The sequence below is a fragment of the Gopherus flavomarginatus genome, chromosome 5 (assembly GCF_025201925.1).
Source record: "Gopherus flavomarginatus isolate rGopFla2 chromosome 5, rGopFla2.mat.asm, whole genome shotgun sequence".
Classification (NCBI taxonomy): domain Eukaryota; kingdom Metazoa; phylum Chordata; order Testudines; family Testudinidae; genus Gopherus; species Gopherus flavomarginatus.
Genome location: NC_066621.1, coordinates 6,400,862 through 6,417,264, shown reverse-complemented (window position 1 = coordinate 6,417,264; position 16,403 = coordinate 6,400,862). Strand labels below are relative to the sequence as shown.

General features: G+C 61.6%; 1 protein-coding gene across 2 annotated transcripts; it reads right to left on the bottom strand.

Annotated features, from left to right (window-relative positions):
* Positions 1-8: 8 nt before the first annotated feature.
* Positions 9-15,308, bottom strand: ALDH3B1 (aldehyde dehydrogenase 3 family member B1). Of its 2 annotated transcripts, XM_050957151.1 has the most exons (13): positions 15,169-15,308; positions 13,303-13,499; positions 11,982-12,126; positions 9,559-9,684; positions 7,857-8,019; positions 6,971-7,081; positions 6,593-6,713; positions 6,253-6,338; positions 5,948-6,029; positions 5,157-5,543; positions 4,741-4,907; positions 3,799-3,898; positions 9-2,290 (listed from the first exon to the last, which is right to left on the bottom strand). In XM_050957151.1, exons 4-13 carry the CDS (start codon positions 9,633-9,635, stop codon positions 2,097-2,099), a joined length of 1,488 nt encoding a protein of 495 aa, XP_050813108.1. In that variant the 5' UTR covers positions 9,636-9,684; positions 11,982-12,126; positions 13,303-13,499; positions 15,169-15,308; the 3' UTR covers positions 9-2,096. The 2 variants fall into 2 exon arrangements, with proteins under 2 accessions (XP_050813108.1, XP_050813107.1); XM_050957150.1 differs by lacking the exon at positions 11,982-12,126.
* Positions 15,309-16,403: the final 1,095 nt, after the last annotated feature.

The following is a 16,403-nucleotide window of genomic DNA, read 5'->3' as shown; positions in this document are numbered from 1 at the left end:
ATTTCAGTTTCCTGTAAGTTAGGTTGGTTTTTTAGCCAGTGTGGTCTTTCTTGATTGTGACGACTTTGGGTATCTAGTGAAACGTTTTTAAACAATTCCTAAATCTCATTCCAAATGGTTTTTAATTGAGGGACAAGGACTGGGGTGTGATTGTGGCTAGGCAAGGCAGGATGAGTGAGGCAATGGGGGTTGTCTGGCGGGGTGGAGGGGGATGGGTGAGGTGATGGGGGCTGTTTTTTGCTAGGCAGGGGGGATGAGCGAGGCACTTTGTGTCCTCATCTATGGAGCACAGTCATGGCCCCACTGGACACTACCATTGCACATGGGAGCACGTGCCCATCTAAAGTGGAATACTCTGGCCCAGCAGCTGTAGGAGCAGTTCCTGGTGGGTCAGTTCCAGTTCGTCTCGCTGTTCCAATTTCCTTTTCATCTCACTTGTGGAACTGGCCCAACACAAACTTCTTCATGTGCAATAAAAAGGGAAGGGGTTTCCTAAACAGTCTTTGGACCTGGGCTGCTGAGCCCAAGCTAGGAGCATAAAGGTTGCGGGGGGCAGCCACAGCGGAGGGACCCACCCTTGTCCCATGGCATTCGCTATTTGCCAGGGCCCAGGGACGTGGGTTTTGTTTTGGCCCCGAGGAGGAGCATGTGGCCGAGGGGCTATGTCTGTACATACGCAGATAGCGATGTGGCACAGTCAGTCTGCACTACAGGGCTCAGCCAGTCTGTGCCTCTGGGCACCTGGGGGTTACTCCCAGCTCTGCCATGGGGAACCTGGGTTTGCAGCTGGCCCTGCTAAGGAATTCCACACCCCCACTGCCCAGAGGCACTGAGCTGTGGCCATGGGGAAGAACAGAGGGACGGGGCCCTTGGAGCTGGCGTGGGCCACTTGCAGTGAAGGACTTGAAAATTAATTCAGACCATGAATTTAGTCCACTGGGGCCACCCACAGCCCCCTTATCCCAGCCCTGGGCTCCCGCCACAGCTCTTCCAAAATCCTGCAATCCTTACCCTCAGCCCCCTGCTGTCCCAGCCCTGGGCTCCTCCTACCCCCAGCTGTGCCAATGCCCCTCAATGCTGACCCACAGACCCCTGCTATCCCAGCCCTGCCCCCCTCACTAGTGCCCCTCAATCCCAACCCGCAGGGCTCTCCCCGGCTGTTGCTCCTTGTCTTTCATTTTCCCAGAAGCTGCTCCTTGGCAGTAGGGAGAAGATGGGGGTGGGGGGCAGACCCTGGCCATGCTGGCTGCTGTGCCTAGTCCCCTCTCTGGGGGCCTCACCCTAGCCCTGCCCATGCTGCCCACTGAGCCAGAGCCAGGGAGGGTGAAGGACCTGCAGGACCAGGCCAGGCAGGCGCGTTCAACGCTGAGTCTTTACTAAACCAAAATCTACACAGGGAAAAGCATGGAGCAGGGGGCACCGGCAGCGATGGTGGACAGCAGACAGCATGATGGGAGAATGAGGCTAAGCCAGTACAGGGGGCATGTCTGAGACAGGAGTGATTCCCTGGCAGCAGGCTGGGTCACAGGCTTCCCTTACTGCCCCTTCAGCCCTCATCCCCCTCGAAGCAGGGTCCTGCAGCTCCAGGACACCTGCCCCCTGCCAGCAGGCAATGGGAGGATGACACTGCCCTTCCTGGGCAACACAGCAGCAGCCTGACAGGGGAATCAGTGTCAGAGGGCACTACTGGGATTACATGGCCCACATGTCTCCTTGGTGGGGCAGACACCTGGCCGGGGGAGGGGGTGGGTCATTCCTGGGCAGCCCCCTTAGCATTTCCCTCCTCCTAGCAACTGTCTCCATTGGGGATGTGGTGTGGGGGAAGCTCTCTCCCCACCACTCAAGCAGCTGGAGCTGGAGAAGCAAGAGGCTGGGCTAGGATGGTCAGGAGTTCCCAGAGCTGGGATGGAGGAAGCTGTGCCCCTCTCCCAGGAAGATGAAGGAGTCGGACAAAGATTATTTAACCCCTTTGGAGGGGGCCTCCTAAGGTTGGCCAGGCCTTCTCCCCCATGGCCGTCACTCCCATCAGGCAGCCAGTGGGTTGTACGGTGCAGGGGGGCTGGGCCGGGCTGGGCCGGGCTGGGCCGACCCTCCCGTCACAGCAGGGTGCAGGTGCCCTTGCGTTTGATCTCGAAGGCAGAAGTCACCAGCCCCATTTTGCGCTCGCTGTAGGGTGGGTAGCGCAGGGCGTTCACGGTCTCCAGGCCCAGGCTGCGCAGGAGGCAGGCGCGGTGGTGAGAGAAGGTGTCAAAGCTGAACTTGCTGTGGTACGAGCCCAGCCCGCTGTTCCCTAGAAACAGAGCAGAGCTCAGATATGGGGTCAGGGCAGGACCCAGCCACGCCCACCCCCACAGTATGATCCCAGCCCACCGAGCCCTGCCCACGCAGTGCGGTTCAGTCACGGGGCCTAGCCACCCCCACCCCCACAGTACGATCCCAGCCCACTGGGCCCTGCCCACGCAGAGCGGTTCAGTCACGGGGCCCAGCCACGCCCACCCCCACAGTACAATCCCAGCCCACTGGGCCCTGCCCACGCAGTGCGGTTCAGTCACGGGGCCCAGCCACGCCCACCCCCACAGTACGATCCCAGCCCACTGGGCCCTGCCCACGCAGTGCGGTTCAGTCACGGGGCCTAGCCACCCCCACCCCCACAGTACGATCCCAGTCCACTGGGCCCTGCCCACGCAGTGCGTTCAGTCACGGGGCCTAGCCACCCCCACCCCCACAGTACGATCCCAGCCCACTGGGCCCTGCCCACACAGCGCGGTTCAGTCACGGGGCCCAGCCACGCCCACCCCCACAGTACGATCCCAGCCCACTGGGCCCTGCCCACACAGCGCGGTTCAGTCACTGGGCCCAGCCACGCCCACCCCCACAGTACGATCCCAGTCCACTGGGCCCTGCCCACGCAGTGCGGTTCAGTCACGGGGCCCAGCCACGCCCACCCCCACAGTACGATCCCAGTCCACTGGGCCCTGCCCACGCAGTGTGGTTCAGTCACGGGGCCTAGCCACCCCCACCCCCACAGTACGATCCCAGCCCACTGGGCCCTGCCCACACAGAGCGGTTCTGTCACGGGGCCCAGCCACGCCCACCCCCACAGTACAATCCCGGCCCACAGAGCGCGGTTCAGTCACGGGGCCCAGCCACGCCAACCCCCACAGCACGATCCCAGCCCACTGGGCCCTGCCCACACAGCGCGGTTCAGCCACGGGGCCCAGCCAGGCCCAGCCACGTCCCGTCCCGCCCCGCCCCCCCGGTATGATCCTAGCCCACTGGGCCCTGCCCACACAGCGTGGCTCCAGCTCAGGCGTGGGGCCCAGCCATGCATCTTCCCACGGTGGATCCCAGCCCACAGGGCTCTGTCCACATAGCAAAACTCAGCCATGGCATAGCTGCAGGCCCTAGTGACACCGGAGGAGACGCAGCTGAGCAGCAGGTCTCTGGGCCGCTCCGTGCGGTCCCAGTGTCCACAGCCGAGGCCCAGTGTGTGCACTATGCCCTGGGCAGAGATGCTGGGCCCTGCTCCCAGCCCATGTCTCTGCAGGCAGCTGGGTCAGCGGTGGGAGGCCACACGCTCTTCTAGGACTAGGCCGCTGCACAGCTCCAGGCTGCAATGGTTGGAGCTGGTTAAAGCCAGGCCCCGATGTTCCAGGAACCCCATGGCAGACAGGCCCCGATGTTCCAGGAACCCCATGGCAGACAGGCCCCTTCCCCGGGCTGTGCATCTAGTGGCCCCCGGGGGCTCAGTCTCTGCCTGGGGGGCAAGGAATGGGGTTAGCTGGGGCCCAGACGTACCAATCCCACCGAAGGGCAGTGAGATTAGCGTCGTTTGCATCATGGTGTCGTTGGCACCAAAACCGCCACTGCTCGTCTGCTCCAGCACTCGGTGCACCAGCTGATGGGAAAAAGAAAGGGGGAGAGAGGAAGCCCCATTCCCATCTGGTACCCACCCGCAGCTCCCCCCCCAGTGCCACCCCATCAGCTGGCCCGGAGCCCTTCCCACACAGCTGCTTCCCTACGGGAGAGGCGACCGGGCGGGGTGTGGGACACTGGAGCAGTCTCTCCAATTCCTATCCAGGCCAGCCATGTTCTTCAGCCCATCCTCTCCTGCCCCCTTGCCCTCATGGTTACATCACTGCCCAGGCAGGTGCTGGAGTTCAGCCCTCGCCTTGTAACAGCCACGCTCCTCCCCACTTCTCCCACCAGGGCAGTGCACTGCATGTTCACCCAAGAAAGTCAGACCGACACAGAATCGAGGGGGCTGCAGGCACCAGGGCAGCCTCTGCTACCCATCAGCCAGTGCCATGCACTGTGTGCATGATGCACACAGGGTGACTCTGTGGCTGGGGCCCTGTGCTGTTCCCTGAAGGGCCCCAGTTCTGTCTTCACGGCTGACAGAGGCTTGGGCTGGTTTCATGTCGGTCATACAGTCTCACAGTGCCACCCCGTCTGGACGCTCTCACTCCGCTTCACAGGGGTTCAGCTTCGGCCTCTTCCCAATCTACTGGAGTGAAGCCAAGCGCATCTGCTTCTGAACCCACCCTAGAGTGTTCACACGGGGGGGCAGCTGCCCGGGGGGGCAAAGCAGAGCCATTCCCCTGTGGAGATTGGCCTCAGGGCGGGGGGGTCGCACTGCCCCAGCAGTGAATGGGTGAAAGGCCGGTTCCAGCACGGAGCCTGCCCTGGGCTCAGGTGTGAGTCCTCAGCCAGAACTCGCCCTAGATCCTTGCTCCGCACCTTGCTGTCGGAGGCGAAGACGTACACGGCCAGCGGCCGCTGCCGGCGGTTGATGAAGGCGATGGCTTCGTCCACGTTGGGCACAGTGACGATGGGCAGGACAGGCCCGAAGATCTCCTCCTGCATGGCAGGCTCCGATGGCTGCACGTCCGCCAGCACCGTAGGGGCTGTGGGGGAGGAGGGGGGCATCACTCACTGCACAGGGGCACATGGCAGCCCTCATCCACCATGGGTCTGCCCCCATCCAGCCCTGCCCTGGCACCGGAGCTCCCCACAGGCCCTGCCCTGCCACCAGAGCTCCCAGCGCTCATTTCTCCACCATCAGGGCTCCCCATGCCCTGCTTGGATCCCTGGATACTCAGCCCAGAGCCCTGTGCCCTGGCATGGGTCCCCCCGAGTCCTGTGCCTGCCCTCACCGATGTAGCGCTCCCTCTCGTCCGTCTGCCCCCCGATGGCCACACGCCCACTGCCCAGCAGGGCCCGGATGCGCTGGAACTGCTTATCACTGATGATGCGGGCGAAGTCAGGTGACTCCTGGGGCTCGGGGCCGAAGAACTGGGTGATGGCGTGGCGCAGGGCGGGCAGCAGCTTCTCCTGCGTCTCTGCGCTGCACAGCACGTAGTCGGGCGCGATGCAGGTCTGCCCTGCGTTGAAGCAGCGCCCCCAGACCAGCCGGTTGGCCACGTTCTGCAGGTCGCTCTCGTCGGCCACGTAGCAGGGGTTCTTGCCCCCCAGCTCCAGCGTCAGTGGCGTCAGGTGCTTGGCCGCAGCTGCCATCACTATCTTGCCCACTTGGGGGCTGCCTGTGGGAGTGGGAGGGATGCATCAGGGCAGAGACCCGCCACTCTTCCACCCGGCCTGAGGCGCCAGGGGCCTTGGGATGCAGGCAGCCCCAGCCTCACCCAGGAAGGGGAAGGACCCTGCATCTGGCTGGGGGCTCCAGTCACATCCAGCCCCACCTTCAGGGGCCTCAGGGCTCAGAGAGTCACTCAGCTGGGATCCCAGCCCCAGAGAGCCCCTTCCTGGCCCAGTCAGGACAACGCCAAGGGGCCCAGAGCCACTGGCTTGGCCCTGAGTGTGCACCATGGCAATGGGCTCTGGGGGCAGCCCCCTGGGAGAGGGAAGGCAGAGGACGTATAGGGGGGCTGGATGGTGGAAGGGAAGGTGATCATGGAGAGGGGCGGGGGCTGGGTCACTTGGAACATACCCGTGAAGAAGATGTAGTCGAACTTGTTCTCCAGCAGCTGGGTGGTCTCCGCAGGGCCCCCGGTCACCACAGCAAAGCAGTCCTGCAATCGGAGAGGGGAGGGTATGTGGGGTGATCCTCCTCCTGCCCCCTTTACTCTGCCTCACCCCAGTGGTCGAAATACTGGGGAGGCTCAGAGGAGAGCTGGGTGTGGCGGGCTGGGGCATGGGGTAGGGGGCTGGGCATGGTGCTAGGCCTGCAGGAGTGGCTCAGCGCTTTGGGAACAGGAGATAGGCATGGTGCCCGGGGAGGGGGCAGCTCCTTACGTTGTCCAGGTAGCTGGGCAGCGTCTCAGCCAGGAGCTTCTCAGTGCTGCTGCAGATCTCAGATGGTTTGACGATCACACAGTTCCCTGGGGGAGCAGGCGGGATGTCACTGCACAGCACAGACACCTCCCCTCCCCAGGGCCTCGCCATAGCACCCCGATCTGCCACTGGGAAGCACTGCAAGGAGATGACCCGGGAGAACATGCCAGGAGCCTCATTTGGTGCCGGGGGAAGGTTCTGGGTCAGGAGCCCTGCCCCAGAGCACGTGGGGACCATGCTGGGGGTGGGACCTCTGCCTGGGGCAGGTTCCAGGCTTGTGGGGTTTAGGTCCCTGACTCACCGGCCGCGATGGCCCCGACCAGGGGTACCAGGATGAGATTCAAGGGGTAGTTCCAGGCCCCGATGATCAGCACCACTCCATAGGGCTCCTTCCGGATGAAGGCCGTGTCCAGCTGAGTCACCTGCAGGGGGAGGCCTCAGCATCAGGAGCTGGGGGGAGCAGGTCCCAGGTCCTGGGGTGGGTGTGAGGGACTGAACTCGGCCGTGGGGACAGGAGCCCTAGCTCGGATGCGGGGAGCAAGTCCCAGCTCAGCCCTGGATGCTCTTTCCTGCCCGCCTCAGGCTTCACCTCGCGGGGTGTTTCCTCCCCCATCCCCACAGCTCAGCCCCAGTGGGGTTCCCCTGCCTGCTCAGCCCCGGGGTCGCATCTCCCCCTTACCAGGTTCTTCTCCACGAACTCGTCCTTCATCCAGCTGGACAGGTTGTTGAGAGCGTAGTTGACCTCGTTCTTGACCAGGATGATCTCGGAGAGCTCCACCTCAAAGTGGGGCTGGGGGCACACAGCAGCGTTAGCTTCAAACCCTGCCCATCACCTTTGTCACCTCCCACCTGCCCCCCAGCAACACAACAGGCCTGGGCGTGAAGCCGTCCCGCCCGCAGGAAATGCCAGCTGAGGCAAGTCACCTTAGTGCGTCTCCTCAGCATCACGGGCTGCCAGGAGCTCCTCACCCCATTGTCTCGCCGTGCACTGGCACCCCAGGGACTAGAGAGACCAGGGCTGGATCCGGCACATCTCGGCACTCAATGGCCTGGGCCCGGCGTATCTAACAAAGCCTAAAGCCCTAGGATGGGGACCGGGGTCAACAGCTCCACTCCTTGGGCCCGGGGGACTCTCCAGGAGACAGAGCCTCCTTGGGGGCTGGTCACAGCCCAGGGAACGAACTGTCCCGGGAACTAAGAGTCATCCCAGCCCTCCCACTCCAAGGGTATGCGCTGCCCCATGGGTCTTCGCTGACAGAACCCAGAGCAGCAAGGGCATTTAACTAGACCCTACCAAAACACCTCCACATGCACACACAAGCCCGTCCCCAGGGGAGAAGAGAGGGGACCACGTGCCACAACCACCTCACTTAGCGCACGACCCAGTTCCTGCGGGGAGGAGGGTGGGCTAGGAACCTGGGCAGACAAGACCCCAGTACACCCCGCTCTCTGTGCTATGGGGGATCCTCAGGGAGACCCCCATTCCCCCCAACCCTGCCCTACAGGGAGACCTGACCCCACCCTTGCTCTGCACTGAGCTTTAGGCTCAGCCCCATCTGGCTCACCTTGCGCAGGTCCGAGGCCATGGCATCCAGGATGGGCTGTTTCTTCTCATCCAGGAAGCGGCGCAGCGCCTCCAGCTGGGAGACCCGGTGCTCAGCTGCGCGTGTCTTCCCCGTAAGCCAGGCAGCGCGCAGGCTGCTCACCAAACCCACATAGGGGTTCATGCTGGAAGGAGGGGGTGGATCAGCCTGTGCTGGGGGAACCCGGAGCCCCACCTACATCCCCAGCTCTCCATCCACACAGCCACTGATCCCCACCCACCTCCATCCACCTCCACAGCAACTGATCCTTCCCCCTGCCCATTCCCACAGCCTCTGAGCCCCCAATCCCCCTCCCCTACACCCCCTGTCCATCCCCACAGCCTCTGAGCCCCCAATCCCTTTCCCCTGCATCCCCTGCCCACCCCCACAGCCTCTGAGACCCTAGCCCCTCTCCCACTGCAGCCTCTGCCCATCCCCATGGCCTCTGAGCCTCTAACAATGCCCATAGCCACAGTTCCCAATCCTGACCCCCGTGGGGGGGGGGTAGAGGCAATGGGGAGGGGCTGCCCCCTGGGGGGGTTGCAGATGGGGAGAGGAGTGGTCCAGCCCCAGAGGGGCCCAAAGGGGTAGGGATTACAGTGAAATCAAATGGTGGGGGCAGCCCCAACTTGAGACACCATCCCACACCCCTTTTCTGTCCCCTATTACCCCAGGGAGCAAGCCCCGGCCTCACTGCCTGATCACCCTGCTCCTGCAACAGGCCCCGCCCCACTACCTGTTAGCCCCGCCCCCTGCAGCGGGCATCACCCTTGGTACCTGATCCCCTCTGTACAAGGTACCACTAGAGGGTGTTTTGATTGGCACAGCCCCGCCCCGTTCCTGTTATGATGCTGATGATTGGGTACTGGCCCTCCAGTGGAGGACGGTGATTGGCCGGAGCCGGGCTGAGTCAGGATAGGACAGAGACCTAGAGCTACCAGCGCGGGGAGCCAGGACTCCTGGGTTGTATCCCTGCTCTGGGAGGGGAGTGGGGTCTGGTCTGGTGGTTAGAGGGGGGCGGCAGGCAGGGCTCCTAGGTTCTATCGCTGGGTTAGAGTGGGGTGCTCTGAGCCAGGACTCCTGGGTTCTAGCCCAACTTGGGGAGGGGGGTCTGGTGGTTAGAGGCAGGGCAGGGCTGGGGGCTAGGGCTCCTGTGTTCTTTGCTGGCTTGGGGAGGGCAGTGAGGTCTGGGGGTTAGAGTGGGAGTGGGGGGCAGCTGGGAGCCAGGACTTCTGGGTTCTATCCCAGCTCTGCCCTGCAGTTGTTCAGAGTCCTGATTTATCCTCCCATCAGTGACCAACACAGGTGTGACCCTACTGGCCTGTGGCCCATGGCTCCCTGTTGTCAGTGTGAGGATGGGCCTGCCTGACGGGTGCTGTGTGTTGGTTTGGTTGGGAGGAGACTCCCCCATTGGGTGACCCCCCAGTGAGATGCTCTGAGGGGCAGGAACTGGTGGCTTAGAGCAAGAACCCAGCATTGCCACTCCCCTCCTAGGCCCTAACCCTGCTGCAGCCAGCAGGGCTTGGCCTGGGCCCCCTTTGTGTGTGTGTGTGGAGGGGGGGGGTTGAGTTTAGCTGCCCCAAGCCTTAAGCCCTCTAGTTCACCCGCTCGGCTCTGCACCACACCTCCCTGACAGCTGTGGTGACCCACAAAGCTTAGTGTCTCTAGGCACTCGGCCTCTCACCCAGCAGATTTGGAGTCCATCTTTCCTATGTCGCTACCCGTGGGCGCCTTCCCTGGGATGTCTCCTTCTGTGTCCATGTTGTTACCCTGGAAGGTGTTGATGGCTTTCAACAAACGTGTCTTTGATCTATAAAGTCATAGACCTGGTTAAAGCCAAGGGCTGTGCTAAGCACCTGTCTTTCAGGCCAAAGCAATGGAGCAATTACATATCCTTGTGTGTAGTGATAGCTGGAAACAACAGGAAGCCCCTGTCCAAGGCAATGACCCTCATGGCAAAGCTAATCACAAGCTAAGGAATGAGGAGTACTTGTGGCACCTTAGAGACTAACATTTATTTGGGCATAAGCTTTCGTGGGCTAAAACCCACTGGGTTTTCTTGTCATCTGGGTTTTAGCCCACGAAAACTTATGCCCAAATAAATATGTTAGTCTCTAAGGCGCCACAAATACTCCTCGTTCTGTTTGCTGATATAGAGTAACACGGCTGCCCCTCTGAAACACGCAAAGGAGTTTCTCTGCGATTGATTGCAAATGTGGGGGGTGGGGCAAGAGGGGGAAACTGATTGGTTGTGGGTGAAATAGCAGCCAGGCAGCGAGAGATGCAGCAGAGAGCGGGGCCCTGGAGGAAGCAGAGAGCGGCAGACTTGGACTTCTGAGCAAGGGACCTGGCTCCTGTTTGTTCCTGCTGGGCGCAGGGGACTCTGCCTGCGTTCTCTCCCTGGCTAGAGGGCACAGGAGCAGAGCGCTAAGCCTGGGGCACGGTGCAGCCAGCAGAGGGGGGCAGAGAACCCAAAGGAAAGCCCAAAGCTTAGCCTGGGATGCACAGCAAACACCACCTCCTGCCTGAGTGCATGCTAGGACTGGGAGCAGAAGCCTGTCGCTCAGCCACCCCACCCACTCACGTTCCCAGGCACTTGTAACAGGCCAAACCTGTTGGAGCCGCTAACCCGCCTCTTTGCCTGGGGTGGCCCAGCTTGTTCAAGGAGGGGGTGCGACGCACCCTAGGCAGGTCTGAGCAGTAAGAAGAGACATGTGGGTCTAGGAACCCCCGGGCTTCTGGCTCTGATCTCTGCATATAACTCGGGCAGCAGGCCCAAACAGGCCCAAGGAGAGCAGCTGGGACCCATGGGACTCAGCCATCTGACTGCCAGCTCCCCTCCCTGTCCTGGGCCTCTCCCCTGTCCCAGGGCTGGTCCTCATGTCCCATGTTTGTCTTTCTTCCCCAGGGTAGAAGCGACTTTGTTTGTACAAAGTGCAAGCTGGTTTCCATATTAGAAGAGAAGATTTGAGGTCTGGAGAAACAAGTATCGACCCTGCGTTGCATAAGAGAAAATGAAGATTTCCCGGACAGACGTCAGGATATGCTTCTGCTGGCACAACATTCTGAAGAATCAGAGCAGCTACACAGTGGGGACAGAGGGACAGTGAAGAAATTTTGGCAGCATGTGACCTCCAGAAGAAGAAAGAGGAGCATCCATATACCAGCAATGCAGATACAGGTGAGCAGCCGTTTTCATGTTCTCTCCACAGATACTAATGCGGAGAATGGACTCGATGATACATCTGAGACAAGGGAGCAGAAGGAGACTCCACCAATAGGAAGGCACGAGATGCACTGTCCTAGGGATGGGGGTTCCACGACCACTGCTCCCAAGAGAAAGAGGAGGGTGGTGGTGGTCGGGGACTGCCTCCTCAAGGGGACTGAGTCATCTATCTGCTGCCCCGACCGAGAAAACTGAGAGGTCTGCTGCTTGCCAGGAGCTAGGATTCACGATGTGATGGAGAGACTGCCGAGACACATCAAGCCCTCAGATGGCTGCCCCTTCGTGCTTCTCCACGTGGGCACCAATGATACTGCCAAGAATGACCTTTGAGCGGATCACTGCAGACTACGTGGCTCTGGGAAGAAGGATAAAGGAGTTTGAGGTGCAAGGTGTGTTCTCGTCCATCCTCCCTGTGCAGGGAAAAGGCCTGGGTAGAGCCCATCAAATTGTGGAAATCAACAAATGGCTACACAGGTGGTGTCAGAGAAAAGGCTTTGGAGTTTTTGACCCATGGGATGGAGTTCCAAGGAGGAGTGCTAGGCAGAGACGGGCTCCACCTAACGAAGAGAGGGAAGAGCATCTTAGCAAGCAGGCTGGCTAACCTAGTGAGGTGAGCTTTAAACTAGGTTCACCGGGGGAAGGAGACCAAAGCCCTGTGGTAAGTGGGGCAATGGGATACCGGGAGGAAGCATGAGCAGGAGAGCGCAAGAGAGGAGGACTCCTGTCTCAGACTGAGAAAGCAGGACGATCAGTGAGTTAACTTAAGTGCCAGGCAAATTGATTGAAACTGTAGTGAAAAACAGAATTATCAGACACATAGATGAACACAATTTGTTGGGGAGGAGTCAACATGGTTTTTGTAAAGGGAAATCATTACTCACGAATCTACTAGAATTCTCTGAGGGGGTCAACAAGCATGTAGACAAGGGGGATCCAGTGGATATAGTGTACTTGGACTTTAAGATCCCTCTTAGGCAAAGTAAGCTGTCATGGGATAAGAGGGAAGATCCTTTCCTGGATCAGTAACTGGTTAAAAGATAGGAAATAAAGGGTAGGAATAAATGGTCAGTTTTCAGAATGGAGAGAGGTAAATAGTGGTGTCCCTCGGGGGTCTGTACAAGGCCCACCCAGACCCCATTTCTTCCCCCTGTGCCTTGGGCATCCCTGCATGGGTCTCTGGCCCTTGCATCCTGGGTGGATCCAGCCTTACAGCCATCCTTGGGGGAGGAGCAGGGCAGTTTTGTCCCCTTCCATGGAGGAAACTGAGGCACAGAGCCAGGAAGGAGCTGGCCCTGTTGTTCAGGCACGACGGTGGAACTCAGGAGAACTGGGCTCCCTTCTGGGACCCCTGCCAGCCCTGGATCTCAGAGGGCCCTGCTTTCCATCAGTACATCGGGGATAATAGCCCTGGCCCCCATGTGTGCATGCTGCCCTGGTGGAGGGGCACAGCTCAGTCCCTGCAGGAACAGGGCTTTAGCTGGTCCTGAGGCTGCCAGCCCAGGGCTGGGCACAGCGCCCAGGGCCTTACCACAAGCCTCTCCTGGCTCCACTCACTCACCAGACAGCAGAAGGGCTGAGACCTCCTGGAGCAAGAAGCTGCCCCAGGGCCCAGCCACACTGACACTTCCCCACAAGGTACTATTTGCACTTATTGCATTAGCCACCTGGTGAGCTGGACCCAGTCTGCAGACCCCAACGCTGTCCACACGGGGCAACCAGGAGACATCAGCCAGCACAGACTCCAACTTGTTCCTGCCCTGGGCCTGGATCAGAGCCAGCACCCTAGAGGAGAAAGGCCCCCTCCCCATTCCCTGACCCTTTGAGCCAGCCAGCCCATCCTCCACCCTGGGACCAGATAGGAGCTGGCTCCTCCTAGAGGGGAAAGGCCCCATGTTCCACCCCCCAACACCTGAGCAAGCCCGCCCTCCGCACTCCCCAGGGCTGGAGTGGAGTAGGCGCCCCGTAGAGGGGAAATGCCCCATATCCCATTCCCTGCCCCCCTGAGCCAGCTGCACGCTCTGGGCCTGGATCAGAGCCAGTACTCCGCAGAGGAGAAAGGCCCTATGTCCCATTCCCTTCCCCCCTTCCCCCAGCCAGCCAGTGCCCCACCCTGGGGCCGGATTGGAGCAGGCACCCCTAGAGGGGAAAGGCCCTGTTCCAGGCTGGACACCCCACTGCAGTGGCTCAACGAGGGGCGTGTACCTGAGGTGCTGCCCATGCACTCCGGGGTTGAGTGCTGCTGAGGTGGGAGCTTGGCACCTTGCTGGCTTCTCTCAGGGATTTCCTCCAACTCAGCCCTCTCAGCAGTGTTGTTTGCTGAGTGCTTCACCCCGGCAATCCTCGTGGGCGGGTGGCAGCCAATTGGGGCACAGCAGGGAGGGCAGGCTGGCTCCCCGCCTCTGTGGAAACACAAAACAGGGTGAAAAATGTACAGCAGGGCAGTGCCTCAGAGATGGGGGTGATTGCCAAGAGTTGCTGTGAGCACCCCAGAGAGCTGGGCGCAGCCGCACCACACCACTTCATTGGCACCAGCCACAGCCATGCAGGAGCCTGGGGAACACCCTCACATCACCACCCCTGGGACCCTGCCCTTGGAACCCCCTCCCCTCACACACCCCCCCGGGAACCTGCCCTGGGAACCCCCCTCCCCTCACACCACCACCCCTGGGACCCTGCCCTGGGAACCCCCCTCCCCTCACACCACCACCCCTCCGGGACCCTGCCCTAGGAACCCCTCTCCCCTCACACCACCACCCCTGGGACCCTGCCCTGGGAACCTCCCTCCCCTCACACACACCCCTCTGGGACCCTGCCCTGGGAACCCCCCTCCCCTCACACCACCACCCCTGGGACCCTGCCCTGGGAACCCCCCTCCCCTCACACCACCACCCCTGGGACCCTGCCCTGGGAACCACCCTCCCCTCACACACACCCCCGGGACCCTACCCTGGGAACCCCCTTCCCCTCACACCACCACCCCTGGGACCCTGCCCTGGGAACCCCCCTCCCCTCACATCATCACCCCTGGGACCCTGCCCTGGGAACCTCCCTCCTCTCACACACCCCCCTCCGGGACCCTGCCCTGGGAACCCCCCTCCCCTCACATCACCACCCCTGGGACCCTGCCCTGGGAACCACCCTCCCCTCACACACACCCCCTGGGACCCTGCCCTGGGAACTCCCCTCCCCTCACACACACCCCCGGGACCCTACCCTGGAAACCCCCTTCCCCTCACACCACCACTCCTGGGACCCTGCCCTGGGAACCTCCCTCCTCTCACACACACACCCCGGGACCCTGCCCTGGGAACCCCGCTCCCCTCACACCACCACCCCTGGGACCCTGCCCTGGGAACCCCCCTCCCCTCACACACCCTCCCCCGGGACCCTGCCCTGGGAACCCCCCTCCCCTCACACCACCACCCCTGGGACCCTGCCCTGGGAACCTCCCTCCTCTCACACACACACCCCGGGACCCTGCCCTGGGAACCCCCCTCCCCTCACACCACCAACCCTGGGACCCTGCCCTGGGAACCCCCCTCCCCACACACCCTCCCCCGGGACCCTGCCCTGGGAACCCCCCTCCCCTCACACCACCCCCCTGGGACCCTGCCCTGAGAACTTCCCTCCCCTCACACCACCCTCTCCCCAGGACCCTGCCCTGGGAACCCCCCTCCTCTCACACCACACACTCTGGGACCGTGCCCTGGGAACCTCGCCCCTCACCTCCCTGGGACCCTGCCCTGGGAACCCCCCTCTCCTCATACCACCCCCCTCCCTGGGACCCTGCCCTAGGAACCCCCGTCCCCTTACCCTCCCGGGATCCTGCCCTGGGAACCCCCTTTCCCTCACCGCCCTCTCCCCCCCCGGACCCTGCCCTGGGAACCCCCCTCCTCTAACACCACACACTCTGGGACCGTGCCCTGGGAACGCCCCCCTCACCTCCCTGGGACCCTCCCCTGGGAACCCCCCTCCCCTCATCCCACCCCCCTCCCTGGGACTCTGCCCTAGGAATGCCCCTCCCCTCACCCTCCTGGGATCCTGCCCTGGGAACCCGCTTCCCCTCACCGCCACTGTGATGAACTAGGAATGTTCTTAATGTTTTCTCTGAATACTGCGTTGGTGCCTCAGTGTCCCCATGGCAATTCTTAAGTATCTGGCAGAGCAAAGGGCCAGTGCACCTAAATGCCTGACACTCTGTCTCTTAGCAACTGATGGCCTGGGCCCCTCCTCTGCAAAGGTGCCAGCTGAAGGTGTTGGAGACAGAGGGCTTGTCTACATCACAAAGTTGCAGCGCTGGTGAGGGGGTTACAGCGCTGCAACTTAGGAGGTGTACACATCTGCAGGGCATCACCAGCGCTGCAACTCCCTGTTTGCAGCGCTGGCCGTACTCCCGTTTTGTCTCGGGTGTAGAGGATCCAGCGCTGGTGATCCAGCGCTGGTAATCAAGTGTAGACACTTACCAGCGCTTTTCTTGACCTCCGTGGAATAAGCAGGTATCCCAGCATACCTGAGGAAGCCTCTGGTAATCAAGCTGGTCTCCTTCCCCGGTTTGCTCTCGCGTTCCCCGAACCCCCGAGCAAGCAGGTCTCCTTCCCTGCAGTTTGCTGGGTGGTTCCGGGAACGCGAGAGCAAACCGCGGCGAAGCTGGTCTCCTTCCCTGGTTTGCTCTCGCGTTCCCCGAACCCCCGAGCAAGCAGGTCTCCTTCCCTGTGGTTTGCTCTCGCGTTCCCCGAACCCCCCTTGAAGCCGCCCAACAGCGCTGGAGTGTGGCCACATCTAACACCACTTGCAGCGCTGGTTGCTGTAAGTGTGGCCACTCTGCAGCGCTGGCCCTATACAGCTGTACTAATACAGCTGTAACAACCAGCGCTGCAAAATTGTAGATGTAGACATACCCAGAGAGATCAGGTGTCCTCCTGGCCCGGGAAAGGAGCTGAGCAGAGAGGAGGGGCTGGAGGGGGTTGTTAATCTGGAGCTGGCTGAAGGCAGACGTGGGGGTCTGGCTCACTGCCCCCCAGAATGGACCCGGCCGAGGGGTCCGGTTCGCTGTATCTACAAGCTCTGTTTTAGACCCTGTTCCTGTCATCGAATAAACCTCTGTTTTACTGGCTGGCTGAGAGTCACGTCTGACTGCACAGTGGGGGTGCAGGACCCTGTGGCTTCCCCAGGACCCCACCTGGGTGGGCTCGCTGTGGGAAGCGCCCGGAGGGGCAGAGGATGCTGAATGCTCCAAGGAGAGACCCAGGAGGTGAAGTCGTGTGAGCTTCTTGCCCTGAACAAGTCTGCTCCAAGGAAGAGGA